This window comes from Hermetia illucens, chromosome 3 (genome assembly GCF_905115235.1).
Source record: "Hermetia illucens chromosome 3, iHerIll2.2.curated.20191125, whole genome shotgun sequence".
NCBI lineage: Eukaryota > Metazoa > Arthropoda > Insecta > Diptera > Stratiomyidae > Hermetia > Hermetia illucens.
In genome coordinates this window covers 13,558,556-13,575,908 of record NC_051851.1, presented here as the reverse complement: position 1 = coordinate 13,575,908, position 17,353 = coordinate 13,558,556, and the positions used below count along the sequence as shown (strand labels likewise).

The 17,353-nt window shown below is 44.8% G+C and overlaps 2 protein-coding genes across 4 annotated transcripts; both read left to right on the top strand.

The window, feature by feature from the left end:
• Nucleotides 1–1,133: 1,133 nt before the first annotated feature.
• On the top strand, nt 1,134–2,027 carry LOC119651047. The gene is made up of 2 exons (XM_038054372.1): nt 1,134–1,268; nt 1,338–2,027. The coding sequence occupies exons 1-2, from the start codon at nt 1,227–1,229 to the stop codon at nt 1,977–1,979; spliced, it is 684 nt and encodes a 227-aa protein (XP_037910300.1). The 5' UTR covers nt 1,134–1,226; the 3' UTR covers nt 1,980–2,027.
• A 5,819-nt stretch (nt 2,028–7,846) lies between these two features.
• Nucleotides 7,847–16,330, top strand: LOC119651046. Of its 3 annotated transcripts, none has more exons than XM_038054370.1 (2): nt 7,847–7,973; nt 8,043–8,731. In XM_038054370.1, exons 1-2 carry the CDS (start codon nt 7,932–7,934, stop codon nt 8,682–8,684), a joined length of 684 nt encoding a protein of 227 aa, XP_037910298.1. In that variant the 5' UTR covers nt 7,847–7,931; the 3' UTR covers nt 8,685–8,731. The 3 variants fall into 3 exon arrangements, with proteins under 3 accessions (XP_037910298.1, XP_037910299.1, XP_037910297.1); XM_038054371.1 differs by lacking the exon at nt 8,043–8,731 and adding an exon at nt 15,647–16,330 and having other exon boundaries at nt 7,895–7,973; XM_038054369.1 differs by lacking the exons at nt 7,847–7,973; nt 8,043–8,731 and adding exons at nt 15,414–15,577; nt 15,647–16,330.
• Nucleotides 16,331–17,353: the final 1,023 nt, after the last annotated feature.

Genomic DNA, 17,353 nt, shown 5'->3' with positions numbered 1-17,353 from the left:
CGCAATTTTTATCGGCTTTTGGCAAACACACAGCACGACAAGAACCCTGCGAACTCGGGATTTTCAAATTTTGATTGCTCGAATCAAAGGGCGCACCAGGTTCACGAATTCACAATAATTCACTTAATAGAACTTTTGGAAACGTTTGAAAAAGAAACGATGCCTTGCATTCCTCGCTCAACGGAAATTCGAAAATCGTTCTTGCTTTCACGGCTGTTCGAGGTGCCACCCAAAACCTTTCTCTTCCATCCCACCGGCCGTTGATTTGCTGTCCACTCACGAACCGGTCCCCATATCGCTAGGCTCGCCTTGAACTTGGTTGAACTCCCAGAGTTCATTTTGCAGCAACATTTTGAAGCAATCGTTTTTCCGAGATAGGCGTGAGAGCAGAAACCCAGAGGAAGCTCTAGGTGAAATGCTAGTTCCGGAAAATCTGGTACGGGGAAGCCTAGCGTGCCAGAAGAATTAAGATGTAATCCACCCCATGATCGGATCTACCATGGGCAATCTGTAGTAAGCAAAGGAGACCATGAAAGTACGGATGAAAGGGCCTCGAATTGAAGAAAGTAAACCTAGCTACAATGAGCTAGCTCCGCTCCCTGGTGTAACGTCGAATGAGGGTCTACAGACAAGAAGTATAGTAGTTAAAAAGAAGCCTACGTATTGACGTGCAGTGTCCATGAATATTCGCTTTTCTAAAGAAAGAGAAGGGACCAAAAAATTAACCTGAAAACCTTGAAGAAAATGAGGTGACAAGAAAAGGAAACTCACCAGACAGAATATCACAACTGCAGCAAATAATCGATTGTATCATTTGAGGTGGGTTATCAAAAAAGATTTCTAATTATGCATATCTAAAAGCGGCATTTTCAATCGTCGCATTTTTCAAGATTATATCATTCAAAACTGTACTGACATCACTTTAATTGTTGGTATATTCGAGGATTGACAAACGTAGTCGGAAGTATGTTAATATGAATTTGCAGATCTAGCTGATCACGTGCATCTGATAGAATAATAATGGAAAAAAACGCCTGATTAGATGTATTCAAATGTGCAGTGATAGCAGATTATACCTGAGCTTAAAAGAAAAGATAGTGGTTCTTATCATTTCGTTAGTGTCCTTTGTACCCTCCGTGTCTGGAGTTCCACTATAAAAGCAAGTTGCTTCTTAGCTTAGGCATCAGTTTTCGGTCTAAGTATCGACAGCAATAAGCCAATTCAAGATGAAGTTCGCCATTGTCCTTTTGGGTTTCCTTGCCCTCTCTGTAAGTAATACGATCTTTCGTCTATAAAAATTATTTAAACTAATATTCCTACATGGACTATTCATACAGGCCGCTGCTCCCCAAGAACGCGGAACCATTGACAACATCGTTGGACAAGCAATTAACAACGCCCAGTCTGAGTTGAACAAGATCGTTGACCAAGTCCGCGACTTGACCTCCAAAATCCAAGGTGAGGCTGACAGCATTCTCTCCGTTGCCCAGGACAAGATTAACTCCGCTATTGATGAACTCGAAAGCCAGCTCAATGACTTGATCGCTAAGGGTGGTGTTACTGCTCAATGTGCCAAACAGAACCTCCAAGATTTGGAAGCATTCAAGACCATCATTGGCAAGAACGTTCCAAACTGCGCTGCTAACTTGAGCACTTCCATCGCTGACCTTCTCGGTAGTGTTTCGGGTGATATCATCTCCTTGAAAAATGCCATCTCTGAATTGGCTCCTATTGTCGCAAAATGCGCTGGAGGTAGTGATGTTGAAATCGCCATCTGTGCTGCTGCCAATGTCGGACCAATTGTAAGCTCTGTCGTCACTATCGCTAGCAGTGCCTCCTCAGCTATTAAAACTACCAGTGCCAAGGCCCCCGAACTCATTGATCAAGTCAACACCTGCTCTAACCAAGTCGTTGGCGAAGCCACCATCACCCTTAACAAGTTCGCCGATGCTGTCAAGCAATGCCAGCAAGGACTTTAATTCTATTGCTGCAGAGAATTCAATAAAATCATTTTAAATCAGAAAAGACTATGACAATGTTTTATTGGAAGCTAATTTATGCAAGAGTATATTATAAGGGGAATATGTCATTCAATCCTCCTCTGTAGCCCCTAACTTTTGGCTTCAAATCCATAAAAATCCATTTGAATGGTTAAATTTATAATTTTTCTCATTACATGAATTGCAAACTAAAGTGGGCATTGACCTAGTATTTTTCTCATAATTACAAGTCATCGGATTCATTTTACTCGCGGCTCGATACAGGTAATAGAGAAATTTTCGCATATGATATTGGAAATGCGCTTAATTGTGAGAGGAGGCCTCTTTCGAATTTGGAGCGAGTGATCATCTCAAGAAAAGACAAAAACCAGGAGTCCTTACACAGTTATTAAGCATTTTTGGTAAAACCTGATAAGTTATTGGAGACTAACCTAGTAGGTAACCCTTATCGCCATGGTTCCTAATTCTCGCGTGCCAGTTTTCTCACAAAATTATTTAAGGACGCATACTTTTATGTCAGCCATGGGATCAATGAAAAGCTTTGGAAAGACCTAACTGATCAAGGTAAGATATTGTTCACCCAAGTCGGGCAAATAGAGACCGAAAGGACGTATCAGGTGAAATCCAATCATTAGTGCGTCCATTTTCCTTGAATGCCCACCGAAGGCCTTTCGAGGTTTCAGGGACTGTGAAAATTCTGAGTCCAAATCCTGCTGGATTTTGGGATGGAACAAACAGTAAACCTTACTGATAGCATCATTTTGATGCTCTTGCAGTAAGCTGATACCTTGAAAAACTTTGTGACAACAAATTTCGGAATTTGTCTCCAAGTGCCGGCACCCAACCCTTCTCAATCATGAGGTTCACAAAACGGGCCCTCTATCTTCGTGCACCCGCGCTGGATTGCCGGACCCCACCTCGAATCTACCAAATAGCAACTTTGCGATTTATAGAAACAAGGCATCTTTCAACTATCGTCTAGTAGGTGGGCCCGCCCGCTCCTCGACATCTCAAAGTCAGACTGCACTTGGGAAATCACCTGCGCTTGCAGGTGTCTCCAGATTATTACCCGCTGCCTATATTGAAAAATTTGTTAAGGACTGTGGTAGGCAAGGACTTTTCTGAGATCGGTCTCCGGAAAGCCTTTCACCAGATCCAAAACATAGAAAAGGGCATTTGGAAAAAAGCGATCACCACTCCATTCGACCAGTCATTTCAGTGCACCATTGACCATCTATTGCCGGACGACATATTCATAGCTTCAGTCGGCCACGATCAATACCTTCGACATCCGCGACAGCTTCTTTCTACCCTTGTCTCGTGAAAAACCGAAGTGGAATACCTCAGCTACAACGTCTCTTCAGAGGGTATCAGGCCTTCTTCACTCAAGGAAGCGAAGATTTTTCAGTACCAGAAGCAGCTGCCGAGCTCCGTCAATTTCTAGGAATGTTTAATTTTTACCACCGTTGCAATCCAAAAACAGCCGATAAATCAGCTCCACTGAATGACTTTCCAAAGAAAAGAAATCTCGCTCAATCTGGGCGTCCGAAACAGAATCTGTACTTTGGAACGCTCTGTATCCACGCTTACGTTAAACCAAAGCGGGCAGCTCTAATCAATGTCTTTTACCGAGCTGACCAAACTCCTAGGCGCAACCGGGTTTGGACAATCCTTGCCACCCGCAATCCATCGAAGCCTGAAGGCCGCACAAATACGCAATCGAAACGTCCTTTGGTACGAGCTACTACCAACACTGCTCCTCGACCTCTGAACACCTTTCAAGGAGGCCCTTTAGCCTTCACCAGTCGAGATGCTATTTGGAACGAGACTTCTTTCTTCTCTTTGTCGGAATTCAAAGAGTCGAATCCTTCGTTGTTCAAGAAAAGCTTACGTTTCTTCGCTGAAGTTATCAAGCCTACACAAGCGTCCAAATGTGTGTTGACCACCACGGATGACAAGGTGTACGCGCGCTCCATGGTCGCGGAAGTTTCCCGAGACAGAACTCGGTAAGTGGAGGAGCTTAAGTCCATGGTGATGACACTGGTCAATGCGGTCACAAAGCTCGCAACGACCATTAGGACTTTGCGTTCGGGAAGTAGATCTCGATAGCAATCACGGCCGAGATCTGCTTCCCGAAATGGGCGTTTGTATGGTCGCACGACGGGACCCTCATCAGCCTCGACAATTTAATCGTACCATCGTAAATACGAAGCTTCTGCAACTAAATGTACCCTGCGTCCGCACGTTTAACGCAACCAAAAACTTGACTCTCTGGGTGCCTCAGCGACGGCTACCCGAAGCGCAATATCACGTCGCCTTACAACCTTCGACCCCCCTAAGCAGACGTTCCTTCCTGGTCGACACGGGCGCTGAAGTGTCGGTTCCCCATGTATCCCGTCCGGACACTTTAATCCCACAAAACCTACGACAGGCGGTCCCGAACTCTTCTTCCATCCCCACCGCACCACAGGTGGACCCAAGTCTCGGACTGCGCCGAACGTTTTCCTGGCGTTTCGTTCAGGCGGACATTAGCATCCCCATATTAGGCACAGATTTCCGGTGTCACTACGGACTGCTGGTAGAACAAGACTTTGATAGACCCCGCAACCTCATTACAGACGTCAGGGTAAGTTTGTACCTGCCAAAATGACACTCTTCGATAATTTTTGAGGATGTTGCCGACCACCACTTTCGTGCACTCCGCAGAAAGTATAGCAACATTACTATGGAAAGTAGTTTCTCAAGCTGGTTAAGCACGATGTGCAGCACCACATCGACACAACCGGCTCTTCAAACTTCTCAAAAGTGCCTCCACTTTTACCCCACAGGCTTCCTGTTGCAAAGAAAGAGTTCAACGAAAGTATTTGCAGACCTTCCAATAGCTTTTCATCCTCTCCACTTCATTTGGTCCCTAAGTCAAAAGGTGACTGGCGACCATGTGGAGATCATAGGCGTCTGAATACTCAGACAGTTCCAGACCGACAACCGATTCCAGTTCATCCAGTATGTCTTGTGAAACTTGAACGTTTGTTTCGCCTACGTGGATAATGTTTTAGTCGTTTCCTCTTCTGAATCTGAGTACCTGGGATATCTCGAGTGCATTTTTCAACGTCTCCTTGGGACCGGACTTGTACTCTACATTGAAAAATGCAGATTCCTCCAAAGGCAGGTAAAATTTCTTGGTCACTAAATAACCCCTGACGGTATCCAACCTGACCCAGACAAGGTTGAGGCGATAAAGACCTTTCCCCTACCAACCACGGTGAAGTATCTGGGAAGGTTCTTGCGCATGTTAAACTTGTATCATCGTTTCTTTCCCAAGGCCGCTCATTACCTAACGATCCTGAACGTCTACTTGTCTGGCCCCAAAACTAAAGACTCCTGCGAGGTAGCGTGTTCTGCTGAGGTCGTCTATGCGTTTGAGGCAGTCAAACTGCAGTTGGTAACGCAGCTATACTAGCATTTCCTCGGCCAGTTGCGTCCCTAGCTATTTTCGTCACCAGAGATACAGCGGTAAGCGTCGCTATTCACGAACAGCTGAATCAAATTTAGCAACCACTTCTTTTCAAAACAGCTCAACCCGGCTCAAAGCAACTACAGCACCTACGACCGTGAAGTACAAGCCGCGTACCATGCTATAAAGTACTTTGTTTATTCTGTGAGGGCAAGCCGTTCACAGTGTTCACGGACCACAACCCCTCACTTTCGCACTTAGATAAAAGCCCGACAAAGGGTCCCCTTGTCAACTTCGACATTTGAGTTATATCAGCCAGTTTACTTCTGATATCCAACACGTGTCTGGAAAAGACAATGTTGCTGCGGACACTTTGTCTAGAATCTCGGAGGTCATAATCCCCGCCGCAGTCGACTATATGGCAATCTCAGAGGCACAAAAGACGACGAAGAGTTGTAGAGGCTGAAGGCAAACTCTAAATTCAAGTTCAAGGAGTTCCTTGTTTTCGCCTCAAGCTCTTATTTACTTTGAGAGCCTTCAGATAAGGGACTTAGGCCATTAATTCCGGCCGATTTGCGCAGGGAATTATTTAAAACAATACACGATTTGGCACACCCAGCATCAGGACGATGAACCGATTAGTCACCGAAAAATATTTCTGGCCGTCCATGAACAAGGACGTAAACTCTTCGGTCAGACTGTGTATCAAATGCACGGTCAAAAAGCACGTACGGAAGGAGCAAGGTCAGTCAACCAAGCGCTTCCACACCATGGATGGTGACAACATCTGCCTTTTGCGAAATTCGCAGGGATTCAAGTATTGCCTCACAATCACCAACAGGTTTACGCAGTCATCTGAAGCAATACCTCTGCCTGACATTACGGCATAATCATGTGCCGAGGCTCCATGTCGAGAATGGATTCCCCGCATTAGTGTTCCAGCCGTCATCACCACGGACCAGGGAATGCAATTCGAATCTACTCTTTCCACGAAGTTAGGAAAGCTCCTTGGCTTCAAACGGCATGGACTGCTGCATACCATCTACAGTCCAATGGTATGCTGGAACATTCGCACCGGGCATTGAAGGCCGCCTTAATGGTCGAGGTCCTTGCCTTTCGTCCTCCTCGGCTTCCGTATAGGCCAACGAAAGGAATTCACTGGTAGCCCCGCGGAAATAGTGTACGGAGAGAAACTGCCAAACCCCCCCCCCCCCCCCCCCCCGCGTTCGGCGGTCGGAAAACATGGTCGGGGGGTAATCATTAATGCAAAACGAGGGTGTAAACTTTTTTCTCACCAAATATAGTTATGTTAGGTATCAAATGAAAGGTCTCGATTAGTACTATCCGAAGCCAGGCTTAGATTTGACATTTATTATAAAGGAGTGGAGTATTGGAGTTTCCCGATTTGTTTAATGTGATATCACGTCGACACGGACATTACAAAGCATTACTTATCATAAGAGTGATATCATAATTCCTTTGGTGATGCGATGATGCTAAGTGATTTTATAATCTCGCAATTTCTAGATCGCACCCTGTGATGGTAATGCAAAATTATACCCACCCCACCTCTCCACTGCAATGGAGTCGCAGATGGCTTGAACCACCCATTTTTCCGAGATAGGCGTGAGAAGAGAAACGCAGAGGAAGCTCTAGGTGAAATGTTAGTTCCGAAAAATCTGGTGCGGGGAAACCTAGCCAGAAGAATTAATGTGTAATCCGCCCCACGATCGGATCTTTCATTGGTAATATGTAATAAGCGAAGGAGGCCATGAAAGTACTGTTGAAAGGGCTTCGATTTGAAGGAGCTAAATCTAGCTAGAATGAACTAGCTTCGCCCCGTGGTGTAATGTGGTATAGAGGTCCACAAACAAGAAGTATACTCGTTAAAAATAAACCTACGTATTGACGTGCAATATCCATGAATTTACGCTTTTCTAAAGAAAGAGAAGGGACCAAAAAATTAATCTGAAAACCTTGAAGAAAATGAGGTGACAAGAAAAGGAAACTCACCAGACAGAATATCACAACTGCAGCAAATAATCGATTGTATCATCTGAGGCGGGTTATCAAAAAAGATTTCTAATTATGCATATCTAAAAGCAGCATTTTCAATCGTCGCATTTTTCAAGATTATATCATTCAAACACGTGCTGACATCACTTCAATTGTTGGTATATTCGAGGATTGCCAAACGTGGTCGGAAGTATGTTAATATAAATTTGCAGATCTACCTGATAACGTGCACCTGATAGAATAATAAAAGGTTCAATGGAAAAAAACGACCGATTAAATATATTCAAATGTGCAGTGATTGCAGATTTTATCTGAGGTTAAAAGAAAAGATAGTATTTCTTATCATTTCATTAGTGTCCTTTGTACCCTCCGTGTCTGCAGTTCCACTATAAAAGCAAGTTGCTTCTTAGTTTAGGCATCAGTTTTCGGTCTAAGTATCGACAGCAATAAACCAATTCAAGATGAAGTTCGCCATTGTCCTTTTGGGTTTCGTTGCCCTCTCTGTAAGCAACACGATCTTTCGTCTATAAAAATTATTTAAACTAATATTCCTACATGGACTATCCACACAGGCCGCTGCTCCCCAAGAACGCGGAGCCATTGACAACATCGTTGGACAAGCAATTAACAACGCCCAGTCTGAGTTGAACAAGATCGTTGACCAAGTCCGCGACTTGACCTCCAAAATCCAAGGTGAGGCTGACAGCGTTCTCTCCGTTGCCCAGGACAAGATTAACTCCGCTATTGATGAACTCGAAAGCCAGCTCAATGACTTGATCGCTAAGGGTGGTGTTACTGCTCAATGTGCCAAACAGAACCTCCAAGATTTGGAAGCATTCAAGACCATCATTGGCAAGAACGTTCCAAACTGCGCTGCTAACTTGAGCACTTCCATCGCTGACCTTCTCGGGAGTGTTTCGGGTGATATCATCTCCTTGAAAAATGCCATCTCTGAATTGGCTCCTATTGTCGCAAAATGCGCTGGAGGTACTGATGTTGAAATCGCCATCTGTGCTGCTGCCAATGTCGGACCAATTGTAAGCTCTGTCATCACTATCGCTACCAGTGCCTCCTCAGCTATTAAAACTGCCAGTGCCAAGGCCCCCGAACTCATTGATGAAGTCAACACCTGTTCTAACCAAGTCGTTGGCGAAGCCACCATCACCCTTAACAAGTTTGCCGATGCTGTCAAGCAATGCCAACAAGGACTTTAATTCTATTGCTGCAGAGAATTCAATAAAATCATTTTAAATCAGAAAAGACTATGACAATGTTTTATTGGAAGCTAATTTATGCAAGAGTATATTATGAGGGGAATATGTCATTCAATCCTCCTCTGTTGCCCCTAACTTTTGGCTTATTTACATTTAAAAGATTCGCAAAGGAAGTTTCCAAATTGAAATCAACGCAATCACCATGCCAGATTACCTATAACCCATCCCGACTTCAAATCCATGAAAATTCCATTTGAATGGTTAAATTTCTAATTTTCCCCATTACATGAATTGCTAACTAAAGTGGGCATTGACCTAGTATTTTTCTCATAATTACAAGTCATCGGATTCATTTTACTCACGGCTCGATACAGGTAATAGAGAAATTTTCGCATATGACGTTGGAAATGCGCCTAATTGTGGGTCTCTTTGGAATTCGGAGCGAGTGAGTGAGTGAGTGGTATTTCATGCTGCAACTGTTTACAGGAAAATGCGTCAATTTTTCTTGAATGCCCATCGAAGGCCTTTCGAAGTTTGGACGGCGGAGGGAATTCTGAGAAAAACCCTGCTGGATTTTGGAATACAGCAAACGGTAGACCTCACTGATGGCTTCACGCGCGTCCGGTCAGCTGATACTTTGGAAAGGTCATCGCCAACAAATTCCGGGATTTGCTTGCAAGTGCTGGTACCCAACACTCATCGATCACGAGATTCACACCACGCATACCCCAAAAAGAAATTTTGCGATTTACAGGAACAAGGCATTTTTCGACAATCGTCTAGTCGGTGGGCCTGCCCGCTCCACTAGATCTCAAAATCAAACCGCACTTAGGAAATCACCGGCCTTGCAGGCGTCTGAATACTTTCACGTCTCCAGATCATTACCCGCTACCTATATTCAAACATTTGTTAAGGACGATAGTAGGTAAGAACTTTTCTATGATCGGTCTCCGGAACGCCTTTCACCTAATCCAAAACATAGAAAAGGGCGACGACGATCACAACTCCATCCGAACTCTTGAAATTCATCCGATCACCAATGAATCTTTGAAGCAAAGCCCAGTTACTCCAATGCACCATGGACCATTTGTTGCAGGACTCATTGTTCGCCCGGTGCTTCTTAGACGACATGTTCGTAGCTTCAATCGACCACGATCAACACCCTCGACATCCACGACAACTTCTTTCTACCCCGTGCCTCGTGAAACTATGCATCGACTCGGACAAATGTGTCCTGGACAGAACCGAAGTGGAATACCTCAGCTACGACCTCGCTTCAGAAGGTACCAGGCCTTCTTCACTCAACGAAGCAAAGCTTTTTCAAGGCCAGAGACAGGTACCCAGCTCTGTCGATTTCCAAAAATATTTAATTTTTACCACCTTTGCATTCTGAAAACTGCTGACATATTGGCTCCACTGAATGACTTTCCAAGGATAAGAAATCTCGCTTAATCTGGGCGTTCGAAGCAGAAGCTGTACTTCTTAACAGCAAAATAACACTCACTAACATGAAGCCAACCTCATTCTTGTCGTCGAACGCCACTCTAGCATTGAGAGCGGACTCATGGAACAAGCCATCGACACTCTCCTTTTGAGCAAGAATTTTCTCTTGGTTCCTAACGCCTTCCCTGTTTGTTCTCTGGAAACCATCGAATACACGGACTAACAGTGTAGCACTTACTTGCTTTGGTGACTTTAGGCACTTTCTGGAAGGTAATTTATAACTTTTACTGGTAATCGATTATTGGTCTATGCCGCACAGCAATGCTCAAACTAGGCTTCTCCGAGACAAGCGCGTCAGCTGGACTACATCCTGCAATACAGATAGCCTTCAATTTCGTCAAAGGACGTGCGCCGCAGCTACGCCTTCAATATTTAATGCGGAAGCCCAAGCAAGTGACTAGAAGCTACATAATCTACTCGAAAACTCCAGACTAGCACTGCAACGATTGGACATCGGCGGCATCGCATCCTGCGCGACACTTCTATCGAAACTGTCAGACCCTGTCTATCAGACGCCTTATACAAAAGAGTTGTTAACACCCCATAGCCTGCAGATTTGGAATATGGAGAATTGTTCTTATTTCGTTCGTTCATATTGACCTCCGCTAGTTTTGGGTGCCTTTCCGATATATTGTAGCAGAATTGAATGCCTGCAATTTTAAGGCCCACCTAGCTAATCTAACAATCGCATCAGATTGGCTCATTAGTCATTTCAGTGATGCAGTGTCTGTCACAACCTCAAATATGATGCCACCAACATACGTTCCAAACTCTTTAGCTTCACTACTGCCAGTCATTCCTACTCCATTTGTCAATTTCTTTGGCAGGAAGGAATGCCATTTTGACTAGCGTCGCAATAGGTGGAGGTCTAATACCAAAAAAGCTCGGCATCAATGCATCGAAGTGTCTCACCATAGGGCTGAAGCTTTTACTTACAAGACAATAATTTTGTCAGTCTTCATGTGTTCCTCGTAGGCTTGGATTCTTAGTACAAAAAATTGCAAACTCTTAACCGCGTTCGATGTTACAGGAAGGTGGACAATTCCATAGCCTACATAATGAACGAAACGACCATCTGGTTGCGGATAAAATCCCACTCAATAGGTTGCAGTGAGGGAGTCACTAAATCCATCATAATCCGCATTAGGGACGATTATCCAGCTTGGAAAATTATTAACGGCAATATCAATGGTTTAAAAAAGAAGACGTTAAAGACCCTACCTCAGATATCGTTGACCTTCAGGAATATCGAGTTAGTGAACCTCGGCGCTAAGCCGGGATGTCTGGAGTTCCTTACTGACGGTACGGTACGGTATTCTGGTTATTGTGCTGCTGACTATCACTATGTCTGTAAACTGTCGAGACAATGAAACGTAGTTATCCGTATAGCTTTGGTAATAACCATACTTTTCGAAGAACCACTGCAGTCTCCTGATTGTCTTCGGAGGTACCATTACGAACAGCTGACGGAGTGACCTGAGACTGACAAATGTCAAAAACAGACATTTGTCAATATTTGTTTCGGAAGTTCGTGAGGAGTGCTCACAGGTCCGCTTGAAGGAGCCGTTGATTCGGCACCTTTCAGTAAGTGAGGAAGCAAAGCTTAATCACTTGCTGAATGAGCTGACGTTAGACGATCGTACCACCAGCCAGTTGCTTCGAGAAATGAGGCAGTTAGGTGGGGATAAGGTTGGCTCAGAGCTTCTGAAGAACCAGAGTGACTCCCAGAAAGCACCCGCGCCATCCTGGTCTGCGCAGACTCGGGACCACTGGAGATGTTGGCCGCCGTGGCTGACAAGGTATACGAAGCGTACGCGCACTACATCGTCACGGAAGTTTCCCGAGACACAACTCCGGAAGTGGGGGAGCTTATGTCCATGGTGACAGCACTGGCCGACGCGGTTACAAAGCTCGCAACGTTTGGAAGGTAGATCTAGATCGCAATCACGGCCGCACGCCGGGACCCTCATCGACCTTGACGATTTGTTGGTATCATCATAAATATGGAGCTTCAGCGACTAAATGTACCACCGGATGCACGTTTAACGCATCAAAAATCTAGACTCGTTTGGTGCCTCGGCAGCGGCTAGCCGAAACGCACTACTACGTCGCCTTACAATTTTCGACCCTTTGAGTAGGCATTGCCCCCTGATCGACATGGTCACTGAGGTGTCGGTTCTTCCTGTACCCCGTCCGAACACCCTAATCCCGCAAAACCTATGATTGGCAGCCTATCTGCACCTATGGCTATAGGCAGGTGGACGCGAGTCTCGGACTGCGCCGAACGTTTTCGTGGCATTTCGTTCTGACGGACATTAGCATCCCCATATTAGGCGCTGTATTCCGGTGTCACTATGGACTGCTGGTGCACTTACAGACCAAGACTTTGATAGACCCCGCAACCTCATTACAGACGTTAGGAAAAATTTCTACCTGCCAAAATGACATTCTTTCGATCATTTTCAAGGACCTTGCCGACCACCGCATTAACGCACTACAAAGAAAGTAGTTTCCCCAAGCCAGGTCAGCGTGATGTATAGCACCACATCGACATAATCGGCTCTCCAATCTTCTCAAAAGTGCATCCATATCCCAGAAGCTAGCTGCAAAGAAAGTGTTCAAAGAAGGTATTTTAAGACCTTTCAATAGCTGTTGGTCACCACTTCATTTGACCCCTAAGTCAAAAGGTGAATGGCTACCATGTGGAGATTATATACGTCCAAATGCTCAGACAGTTCCAGACCGATATCCCATTCCATTCATCTATGATTTTGGGCAATCGCTAACGTACTGCCGTGTTTTTATGACCTTGGGTCTAACTAAGCCGTATCACCAAATCCATGTCGCTCCTGAAGACATTCCGATGAGGGTTATCTGAACACGTTTCGGACTCTTCGAGTTCCCCAGGATGACTTTCGGCTTATGCAACGCTGCGCAAACTTTCCAGAGATTCATCTACTCAGTCTTGAGAAACTTGAACTTCTGTTTCGTCTACATGGAGAATGTTTTGGTCGTTTCCTCTTCAGAATCTGAGCACTTGAAACATCTCGAGTGCATTTGTCAACGTCTCCTTGAGGCTGGACTTGTCCTAAGCGATGAAAAATGCAAACTCCTCCAGAGGCAGGTAAAATTTCCCGGCCACTTGATAACGCCTGACGATGTCCAACCTGACCCAGACAAGGTTGAGGCGAAAAAGAGCTTTCCCCTACCAACCATTCAAGGATCTGCGAAGGTTCTTGGGCATGTTAAACTTCTATCGTCGTTTCTTGCCCAAGGCTGCTCATCACCAACGGACCCTGAACGCTTACCTGTCTGGACCCAAAACTAAAGACTCCCGCGAAGTTGTGTGGTATGCTGACGCCGTCTATGCGCTTAAGACAGTCAAATAGCTACTGGCACTACTGGCATTTCCTCGGCCTGATGTGTCCCTAATTGTGTTCATGGGCTCTGATACAGCGGTGGCACCACTCTTCACCAATGGTTGAATCAAATTTGGCAACCTTCACGCTTCTTTTCAAAACAGTTCAACCCTGCTTAACGCAACTACAATGCTTACGATCGTGAACTACTCGCCGCGTACCTCGCCATAAAATACTCCCCTTTCTCCCGTAAGAACAGGCCGTTCACTGTGTTCACGGACTACAAGCCCCTACTTTCGCGCTTAGACAAAATCTGGAAATGGAAAAGACAACGTTGTTACAGACGCTTTGTCTCCAATCTCGGAGGCCACAGTCCCCATCGCGGTCGATCATACGGCAATGCAGAGACAGAAATGACGACGCAGAGCTTTGGAGCTTGAAGGAAAACTCCTAATACAGGTTCAAGGAGTTTTCTATTTTCAGTTCAAGCTCTTACTTACTCTACGAGACAGGTAAGGGACTCAGGCCATTCATTCCGGCCGATTTTTGTAGGGAACTATTTTATGCAATACAAGACCTTGCGCAATCAGGCATAAGGACGACGAACCGGTTAGTCACAGGAATATTTCTGGCCGTCCATGAACAAGGACGTAAACTCTTGGGTCAGACAGTGCATCACGTGCCAGAAGTGCAAGATCAAAAAACACGCACGGAAAGGTAGGTGTATTCCCTAAGTCAACCAAACGCTTCCACACCTTCCATCTCGATATAATCCGCCCTTTGAGAAACTCGCACGAAGGCACCTTTAGATTTCTGGAACAAGGCGAATTCTCGTTCACGCTTAACGTCCAAGACGTATCCAAGTCGGTATCCTCGTCAAGACTGAAAGCGTTCGACGGTCAGCGGCCGCTTAAAAAACGCCCGCGAAGCTTCAGATTGGCCCAGTAGCTCCATTGGAGGATCACGTGATCAGGGGTGTCCTCATACATTCAAAAGGGGGTGTAAATTTTTTTTCACTAAATATAGTTATGCTAGGTATCAAATGGAAGGTCTCGATTTGTACTATCCGAAAGCCAGTCTTAATGCTCACATTTATTGGAAAGGAGTGGAGCATTGAGATTTCCCGACTTGCTTAATGTGATATCACGTCGACACGGACATTACAAAACATTAATTTTCATGAGAGTGATATCATAATCCCTTTGGTGATGTGGTGATGCGAAGTGATTTCGTAATCTGCAGTGACATTGTGACGCATTGCAATATCTAGATCGCACACTGTCATGGTAATACAATATTACACACGCGGCCTCGAATTAAAGAAAGTAAACCTAGCTACAATGAGCTAACTCCGCCCCCCTGGTGTAATGTCGAATGAGGGTCTACAGGCAAGAAGTATAGTAGTTAAAAATAAGCCTATGTGTTGACTTTCAATGTCCATGAATTTGCATTTTTTAAAAGAAAGAAAAAAGACCAACAAAAAATTAACCAGAAAACCTTGAAGAGAATGACGCGACAAAAAAAGGAAATTCACCAGACACAATATCACAACTACAGCAAATAATCGATTGTATCATTTGAGGTGGGTTATCAAAAAAGACTTCTAATTATGCATATCTAAAAGCAGCATTTTCAATCGTCGCATTTTTCAAGATTATATCATTCAAAACTGTACTGACATCACTTTAATTGTTGGTATAGTCTAGGATTGACGAACGTAGTCGGAAGTATGGTAATATGAATTTGCAGATCTACCTGATAACGTGCATCTGATAGAATAATAATGGAAAAAAACGCCTGATTAGATGTATTCAAATGTGCAGTGATAGCAGATTATACCTGAGCTTAAAAGAAAAGATAGTGGTTCTTATCATTTCGTTAGTGTCCTTTGTACCCTCCATGTCTGGAGTTCCACTATAAAAGCAAGTTGCTTCTAAGGTTACCCATCAGTTTTCGGTCTAAGTATCGACAGCAATAAGCCAATTCAAGATGAAGTTCGCCATTGTCCTTTTCGGTTTCCTTGCCCTCTCTGTAAGCAACACGATCTTTCGTCTATAAAAATTATTTAAACTAATATTCCTGCATGGACTATCCACACAGGCCGCTGCTCCCCAAGAACGCGGAGCCGTTGACAACATCGTTGGACAAGCAATTAACAACGCCCAGTCTGAGTTGAAAAAGATCGTTGACCAAGTCAACGACTTGACCTCCAAAATCCAAGGTGAGGCCAGCAGCGTTGTCTCCAGTGCCCAGGACCAGATTAACTCTGCTATTGATGAACTCGAAAGCCAGCTCAATGACTTGCTCGCTAAGGGTGGTGTTACTACTCAATGTGCCAAACAGAACCTCAAAGATTTGGATGCATTCAAGAGCGTCGTTGGCAAGAACATTGTAAACTGCACTGCAACCTTGAGCACTTCAATCGCTGATCTTCTACGTAGTGTTACGGATGATATCACCTCTTTGGCAAATGCCATCTCTGAATTGGTTCCTATTGTCGAACACTGCGCTGGAGGTAGTGATGTTGAAATTGCCATTTGTGCTGCTACCAATGCCGGACCAATTGTAAGCAATGTCCTTGCTATCGCCACCGGTGCCTTCTCAGCTCTTGGAACTGCCAGTGCCAAGGCCCCTGAACTCGTTAATCAAGTCAAAACCTGTTCTCAAGAAGTCGTTGGCGAAGCCACCGTCACCCTTAACAAGTTCACCGGTGATGTTAAGCAATGCGAACAAGGACTTTAATTCTATTGCTGCCGAGAATTCAATAAAAGTATTTTAATCTTCTCCATTGGTATTTTTCTCCTAATTGCAAGTCACCAGATGCATTTTACTTACGGATCGACACAAGCAACAGGAACATTTTCTCATATAGCTTTGGAAACACAGCTGTCCTTTGTTATTTTAAGATCATTAGACAAGCGAGCATCCGGGCAAGGTTGCCAGACCCCGCTTTGAAGTCGTCCTGAATTAATTTCCCGATTTACAAGAACAGAGCATCGTTCAACCATCGTCTCGTCAGTGAGCCTACTTTCTCTACCTCATCTTAAAATCAAACAGGACTTGGTGAATCAACGGCGCCTGGACATGTTTGAATACTTACACAACCCCGAAAAATTGGCCGCCTATGTCTACCCTCGAATATTCGTTACTTCGGGTGAGAGGCAAAGTCTTTTCTGCTATCGGTCTCCGCAAGTCCACCTTCTGTAAGAGAATTGACTGTTCAGACGATGCTATTTGGACGACATATTCGTAGTTTCAGACGACCACGATCAACATCTTCAACATCCTTGACAGCTTTCCTCCCCATCTCTTCCGAAACTACGCATCTATGGGGTGCTGAGCAGATCCGAAGAGGAAGTGGAAGTGGTATGAGACCTTGTTCACTCCAAGTCGAAGCCATCGACATTTTTCCAATTTGCCAAGGCTAAAGACAGCTGCAGACCTCCGTCGATTTTTAAAAGCTTAACTTTTGCCCCCGTTGCATTCTCAAAATAGATGGCATATAAGCTCCAAGCTCGTTAGCTTCTCAACGAACTACTCGCGAAGGATAAATATTTTCGCTTTATCTGTGCACCCGAAACAGAAGCTGCAGAAACCCATCAAACAACATCATTGGCGCCTCCCTCGAACAAGAATTTCCTCGTGGTTCCTGGCACCCTCTATGTTTCTTCTCTAGGAACCGTTGAACACCGAGAAACGTTACAATGCTGACAATCTATTCGGAAACCCCAGGATAGCATTGCAACGACTGGACATCGACGGCCACGGCATCCTGTGCGACACGTCTACCGGAGACGTTAGGACAAG

Coding starts and splice junctions, on each gene's coding strand:
- LOC119651046 (XM_038054371.1), top strand. CDS start 7,932: ATGAAGTTCGCCATTGTCCTTTTGGGTTTCGTTGCCCTCTCT. Junction 7,974..15,646: donor TGGGTTTCGTTGCCCTCTCT/GTAAGCAACACG, acceptor CTATCCACACAG/GCCGCTGCTCCCCAAGAACG.
- LOC119651047 (XM_038054372.1), top strand. CDS start 1,227: ATGAAGTTCGCCATTGTCCTTTTGGGTTTCCTTGCCCTCTCT. Junction 1,269..1,337: donor TGGGTTTCCTTGCCCTCTCT/GTAAGTAATACG, acceptor CTATTCATACAG/GCCGCTGCTCCCCAAGAACG.